The sequence below is a fragment of the Trachypithecus francoisi genome, unplaced genomic scaffold, assembly GCF_009764315.1.
Source record: "Trachypithecus francoisi isolate TF-2019V2 unplaced genomic scaffold, Tfra_2.0 Lachesis_group12, whole genome shotgun sequence".
Taxonomy (NCBI): Eukaryota; Metazoa; Chordata; class Mammalia; order Primates; family Cercopithecidae; genus Trachypithecus; species Trachypithecus francoisi.
In genome coordinates, this window is record NW_022681457.1 from 99,960,712 (window position 1) to 99,968,060 (window position 7,349).

Consider the following 7,349-nt stretch of genomic DNA (forward strand, 5'->3'; position numbering starts at 1 on the left):
GGCCTGGTGGACAGAGGCGGGCGGCTGGCTGCCATCACTGGCTGTGCCCATTCTTTCTCACTTGCCCCGGGCCTGGTTAGAACCCCGTGGCACATGAATGAATGGAGAAGCCTAAGAGGTTCAGAGCCACCCTCGGGTCACACAGCCCATCTGTGGCCAGGTCCAGAGTCTCCACAGTACCTGTTCCCAAGAACTTTCTGTACCTCTGAGGGGACAGACAAGGGGGCCTGGAAAAGGGCTGCCAGCCGGTCTGCCTGCCCCACCCCCTTCTCCAGTGCCACTGGGTCCCTCTACTGATAGGCTTCCAGGCATAGTGCAGCAGCCAGGGGCTTGATGCAGGCCCTCAGTGTGAAGAGAGGACCCCTCCCCTTCTGGCCTGGGCTCAGGACTTCCAGCCTTGGTCTGGCTGAGACACCAAGGTCGGCAGAAGCCCCAGGCCCAGCCTCTCTGAGCCCAGGAACTAGTGCATTTGAGACTCTCAGCTCTTGAGCCCATGAGTTGGAGGTCTGTTCTCAAGAGGCAGCGGAAGGAGCCCTGCACGCTGTGCTCACGCCCACCCCTGCCCCGTAGCTGCCCCTGCTCCTGCTGCCCACAGGCCAGCATCTGTCGAGGTGCGGTAGCCTGAGAGCCAGCCTTTCCCTGCCATGGACAGAGCCAGACCAGGGGATCAGGGCCCAGCAGGGGAGCCAGAATCCAGGAGTTGGGGTGAACAGTGGCTTCCTGTCCACCAGCCCCCATGGAAGGAGAGCCCACATCTGCCCATCCACCGCTGGGTGGGCACAGCTTGGGAATCAGTGCCTGGCCCCACAGCAGGCACAGCTGCTGCTTCCACCCTGGGATGGGAGGAAAGGAGCCCCAGCCTGTGTGGGGCAGTGGCTGACTTCTGCTTCTCTGCCGGCTTCTTCCTGAGGCCTGGCCCAGTCCCTTGCTAGGCCCCCACAGCACTGGGCCACAGGCAGCCAGACCTTTCCATCCTCAGGCCTATCCCCTTTGGGTGAGAGAAAGGGCCTTGGATGACTAGGACAGGCAGGAGCATGAACTCTGCAGTCAGCTGGACCAGGCTAGGAATTCAGATTCTGCCAGGCATTGGCTGTGTGATCTCAGATAAGTCACTTAAACTCAGCCTCAGTTTTCTCATCTGTGAAGTGGGGAGAAGGAGGTCCCTAACAAAGAGGGGTTGCTGGCAGACCCAGGCTTAGGAAGACTCTCACAGACCCCCCTCCTCTGCCCTCAGACTCCCTCCTGGGGATCCCCCTCGGGACACCCCACCATCACTTCCCTCGGTGCCTCTGACCCCCCAACCTTGGTCACTGGCAAGCAGTGCAGAGACCCCGGCCCCTCCCATACCCCAGCCCCAGCCCCCAGCCACAGCCGCCCACAATGGGGGCTTCTCACAGCTGAAAGGGCTCATTCAGCCACCACGCAGCAGCCGGGGCAATCTGGAGAAGAAAATAAACATTTCCTTCCACTGTTGGGATTGGCCGCTCGACAGTGCCCCGGGCAGCTCGGGTTTCCTGGGGCTGCAAGGCTGCGGGGTGGGGGTACAGGAGCTCCGAGGAAGCTGCTGGGGGTTTCTGAGGGAGTGCTGAGGGCAGGTACTTCCCCCACCACCCCGCAGGAGGAGTGGTGCCCCTGAGGAAAGAGGCTGGAGGGGACGGTGGCGGGTCCAGGGAGGCCCAGCCCAGCGCCCTGCAGCCCGCATGAGCTCTGAGGGGCACAGTCCTGCTGTTGCATCTTGGGGTCTCCGTTTGTTTCCTTCATCTTGAGAATGGGGTTCCCATCAGGCGGCCAGCACCCACTTCCACCCCGCCCGTCTCAGCTGTGCTGATATGCCCGGCACCTGCAACGGGACCTCTCCCACCGAGAGGCTCCCCAGGTGAAAACTGGCAGCCAGGCGCCTTGGAAGCTCTCGGCCTCAAGGGGCAGGGACCTACTAGGGAGCATCCCAGATATCCCAGAGGGCCCCCGCCACCCAGACTGCTGTCCCCACATCTTCTTACCTTAAGCCAGGAGCCTCGCTCCGTTCCGATCCACGCCCAGGGCCGGAGTCCGCTGCTGAGGGAAACATAACGCCAGCTGACTTGGGAAAACCCCAAAGCCCCGAGAAGTTCCAAGTCCCAGCCTAAGTCACACAGCACCTCAGGCTTATAACTCTCCGTCCTCAGCCAAGCCTCGGCATGGCAGGCAGAGCCCACCCCGGCTAGCACCGGCCCTTATCCTCTGGTGGGTGACACAGAGGGGTTGCTGGCTGGACAGACTGCACTTCTGGACCACTGCTAGGGGCTCATCCCCCTCCCCCCGCTGCCAGAGTACAAGGGAGGCCCCACACCAGGGGCTTAACTTGGCAGGGCCCTGAATAAACCAGTTCTCCTGGGTGCCCAGCGTAAGAAGCACCGCAGCCACAGAGGCCTTGCAAAGCCTCATGGACCACTACTCTGTGCCTAGTGCCATTCTAAGTACTTGATGTGTATTAACTGAATCCCAATGAACTGTTATCGTCTCGTGTTTTATATGGGGTAACTGATGCACAGAGAGGTTAAGTGACTTGCCCAAGGACACAAAGCTAGTAAGTGTCCAAACCAGGATAACGGTCCGGCTCCAGAAGCCACACAGTAAGCCTTGATCCTGTGCTGCCTCAAAGACGGACAGCTCCCACTCATGCATGTGCTGGGAATCAGGACCAGAGACCCTAGGATTGTGTGCCAGGTCCATGTGCTGTGTGACCCTTAGGCAAGTGCCTCACTCTGTCTGGGCCTCAGTTTTCCCACCAAGGGTGTTAGACTCAATCCCCGAGCCCTTTTGAATGCTGAGGTCTTGGGGGTCTGTGATGACAAAAGTGGGGGACAGAGGATGGAACACCCTTGCCTTGGAGCCCATTGAGAAGCCACATTCCTGGGGGAGCAGGGGCAGGGTCTGGGCTGGACACTGTGACCAGGTCGGGGTCTGGGTCCCCAAGTTTGTCTGACTGCTGTCTCACTTTGCTGCCGAGGCAGGTGAGGGTGGCGTCCAGTCACTGTGTGGCCACGAGTCAGCTCCAGAGACACAGGCCCAGGGTGAGGTGGAGGCCAGAGCTGCTATGACCTTAGTGCCCACAACCCAGGTGTGAGCGCATAGAACCTCTGTGTGCTGCACCTGGGCAGGAGAAGCATGAGTGTCCCCAGCAGAGGCCTTGTGATGAGAACCAGTCCTTTCTATGCCACAGAGACTCAGTCTTGCTCTCTCTCTGCCTCATTTGCTTGTCTTCAAAAGCGGGTTCCAACTCCCAGTCTCACACGGTCATCGGAGCCCTTTACACATCCACGGCCTTGCCAGCTATTAACACGGGCCGGTGGGGCAAGGAACTTGCCTGGGCAGGGCTGCTGGGAGGCCTGAGCCGACCCTGCCCTCAGCCCCGCCGCCTCGTCCTAGGCCTGTCCTCTGCGAGGCTGGACAGGAGGATTTAAAGAGAAGAAAAGACCCCACCTCTCTTCTGCTGCTGCTGCTGGTGGGGGTGCTCCTATGGCCCCTCTTGGCTCAGGGCACGCTTCCACCAGCTCCCCAGCAGGTCTGTGTTCGGAGTCCTGGCAAGGGAGTCCCTGGGCAGCCTAGGGCAGGAAGAGGAGAGTCAGGTCTAGAACTAGGGGTCCCCCAGATGGGCCTTGGGAACCAGAGCCCAAGGGCATTCTTCAGGAAGGACTCCCGGGGTTGTCTTGAGCTGCAACTGACCTCTTCCTTGCTGTCCTCCAGGCACCTCGGAACTGAACCCATTCTCTGATCCCCGCCAGTTTGACCGCTCCTTCCCGGCGCTGCCAGCCCTCACGGAGAGCCGCTTCCCAGACCCCAGGATGCATTACCCCGGGGCCATGTCAGCTGCCTTCCCCTACAGCGCCACGCCCTCGGGCACGAGCATCAGCAGCCTCAGCGTGGCGGGCATGCCAGCCACCAGCCGCTTCCACCATACCTACCTCCCACCACCCTACCCGGGGGCCCCGCAGAACCAGAGCGGGCCCTTCCAGGCCAACCCGTCTCCCTACCACCTCTACTACGGGACGTCCTCTGGCTCCTATCAGTTCTCCATGGTGGCCGGCAGCAGCAGTGGGGGCGAACGCTCACCCACCCGCATGCTGGCCTCTTGCACCAGCAGCGCTGCCTCTGTCGCCGCCGGCAACCTCATGAACCCCAGCCTGGGCGGCCAGAGTGATGGCGTGGAGGCCGACGGCAGCCACAGCAACTCACCCACGGCCCTGAGCACGCCGGGCCGCATGGATGAGGCCGTGTGGCGGCCCTACTGACCTCCCCGGTGGACTCCTCCCGCTGGAGGCGGGGACCCTCACAACCTTCAAGATCAGTGATGGGCCGGCTCCGGCTCCGAGGCTCTGGGCAGGAATGGGACCTGCGCTCCAGGGTGGTCTCGGTCCCAGGGTGGTCCCAGCTGGTGGGTGGCTCTGGCTACATCTGTCTAGCCACATCCGTGCACAGAGGTGTAAGGAACCACCCCCACCCCCGCCCAGGACACCACCTCGCCCAGATCCTGGCTGTCTCATCCCACACTTCTGTGGGGAATCAGCCTCCTGCCACCTCCCCAGAAGGACCTCACTGTCTCCAGCTATGCCCAGTGCTGCATGGGGCCCGTGTCTCCTGGGACAGAAGCCATCTCTTCCAGAGAGAGGCAGCATTGGCCCACAGGATAAGCCTCAGGCCCTGGGAAACCTCCCCACCCCTGCACCTTCGTCGGAGCCCCTGCACCCCCTGGGTCCAGCCCTCTCTGCATTTACACAGATTTGAGTCAGAACTGGAAAGTGTCCCCTGCCCCCGCTGCCCTTGAGCGGGGTTCCCCTCGTTGTACAGACGGGGCAGGACCCAGCACGCTGCTGGCAGAGATGGTTTGAGAACACATCCAAGCCAGTCCCTCCAGCCCAGCTTCCCCTCCATTCCTAACTGTTGGCTTTCCCGCAGCCGCATGGCTCCCAGGCCCTCCAGCCCAGCTTCCCCTCCATTCCTAACTGTTGGCTTTCCCGCAGCCGCATGGCTCCCAGGCCCTCCAGCCCAGCTTCCCCTCCATTCCTAACTGTTGGCTTTCCCCAGCCGCATGGCTCCCAGGCCCCAGAGAACATGAGTCTATGGCATCAGGTCCCTAAACCCAGGAAAGCACCTACAGACCGACTCCTCCATGCACTTTACCAGCCCAATGCATCCACCCTTTGTTCTCTTGCCGGGGCTGGGTGGGTAGGAGGTCCCCTTTCCCCTAGGTGGTCTCATAATCTCCATTTGTGGAGAAAACAGGGAGGCCAGATAGGTCCTAGCAGAAGGCATTGAGGTGAGGGGTCACTTTGGGTCAGACATCAATGTCCCTGTCCCACCTAGGTCCAGCCAAGCTGCGCCTCATCCCCCAAGCCTCCTGGGAGGATCCAGCCAAATCTTGCACCTCCTGACACACACCTGTCTGTCTTTAACCTGTTTTGTGCTCTGAAAGCAAACAGTCCTGAGCAAAAAAACAGTTTTTAAAACTGATTTTAGAAAAAGAAGCTTAATCTAACATTTTCAAACACAAGGTCTCTTACAGGTATAGCTCCATGATTATGAGCAACACCCTTGCCCCCTCTCCGCCCCCCGCGGAACCCCAGCTGCCTCCTGAGGGTGTGGGGTTATTAGGGTCTCACTACTTTCTCAAGGGGCTACACTCCCCACCAGGCAGCATCCCACCAGCCTGCACCACAGGCACCCCTGGGAGGACGACGGACATGCTGATGAGACGCTGGGCTCTCTCCCCTGTGGCTCTAGGACATCTGTCCGGGAGGCTGCGCGGGGGTGGGCAGGATGTGAGAGGTGGGGAGCACTGGCTGTGCGTGGCAGAACAGAAGCACCATAAAGGGCTCTCCAGCCACAGCTCAGCTGCACTGCGTTCCGAGGTGAAGTCTTGCCCCTGAATTTTGCAAAACGGGAAAGTGGGCGCTTGCCCAAGGGCCAGGCCACGTGGATTCTCACATCAGAGTTCTCTGGCCCTAGAAAGGTTTAGAAAAGGTGTAAGGGAGCTCAAAGACTAGCAGCATGTGGTATTTTAACTTTCTGCCTCGGCCTCTGTGGATGCAGAAATCTGCCCCGCAGAATGCTGTTCAGGGGTTGTCTCTGTGAGAGCACTGTCCCCACCCAACTTGTCACAACAACCAGAACCATACACCAGAGACACCGACAGGTTAGGCAGTCCTTCTGGTGATCCTATTCCATTCCCTCCTGCTGCGGTTTCCTCTTGGCCTGTCCTCACTGGAAAAACAGTCTCCATCTCTTCAATATAGCTGCTGACTCCCTGCACCCAAGGGGCCTCTCCATACCTTCTCAGGAAGCAGCGATGAATCCATTGTCCTTGTAGTTTCTTCCCTCCTATTCTCTGGTTGTAGTTGGTCCCAGGTCATCGTGGGAGGCACCTTTGGGTTCCCAGTGCCCAGCACTTTTGTAGTCTCATCCCAGATTACTACCCCTTCCTGATCCCCAAGCCTTGGAGAGGCAGGGATAGGAAATAAATTGCTCTTCCTACCCCATCCCACATCCCCTGACAAAAAGTGATGGCAGCCGTACTGAGTCTATAAGGCCCAAAGTGGGTACAGACAGCCTGGGCTGGTAAAAGTAGGTCCTTATTTACAAGGCTGCTTTAAAGTTGTACTAGGCAAACACACTGATATAGGAAGCAGGAGGAAAGGAAGATGTTTTAATACAGTGTTACTGTGAGTCTGTCAGTAGTGAGTACCAATCTTTTGTGACACATTGTCATGCTGAGGTATGACACCTGCTGCACTCATATCCGATGTAAAACCATCCCAGAGCTGGCGAGAGGATGGAGCAGGGTGGAAACTGCTTTGCACTATCATTTGCTTGGTGTTTGTTTTTAATGCACAACTTGCTTGTACAGTAAACTGTCTTCTGTACTATTTAACTGTAAAATGGAATTTTGACTGATTTGTTACAATAATATAACTCTGAGATGTGTGCAAGGAGTCCAGTGCCAGGCTTCTAGGGCTATGCATGGAGGTAGGGTGGGGCCGGGGAGAGGATAGAGACCTCCTGCTATCGCCCAGGAAGAACAGGGACAGAGACACGCAGCGCCTTCATCTCCTTGCTTCCAGCTTCTTCAAGAATGGCCACAGAGACCACCCTGGCTGCAGGACAGCCGGTGAGGCCTGCTCCTGTATGACTGGAACCCCAGGAGAGCATCAAATAGGTCTTCCAAGTGCCACCAATCATGAGCGGGTTGTGATTCTCTTCCCAGCCATGTTGGGAGGAATTCGTGCCTATTCCCCAGATTCAGATTTGGGGAGGGGGCAGAGGCAGAGGGAGAGTCCAGCTGCCTTGGTGAGAGCCCCCTACTGAGGCTCGTG

General features: G+C 58.8%; 1 protein-coding gene across 3 annotated transcripts in view; it reads left to right on the top strand.

Moving 5' to 3' along the window:
* Window positions 1-6,960, top strand: part of RUNX3 (RUNX family transcription factor 3) — a 65,521-nt gene extending 58,561 nt beyond the window's left edge. For all 3 annotated transcript variants that reach the window (XM_033227767.1, XM_033227769.1, XM_033227766.1), the window contains 2 exons: window positions 3,727-4,950; window positions 5,080-6,960. In XM_033227767.1, the coding sequence (XP_033083658.1) occupies window positions 3,727-4,271 (545 nt within the window). In that variant the 3' untranslated portion in view covers window positions 4,272-4,950; window positions 5,080-6,960. The remainder of the gene's footprint in view (window positions 1-3,726; window positions 4,951-5,079) is intronic.
* The last annotated feature ends 389 nt before the right edge of the window (window positions 6,961-7,349 follow it).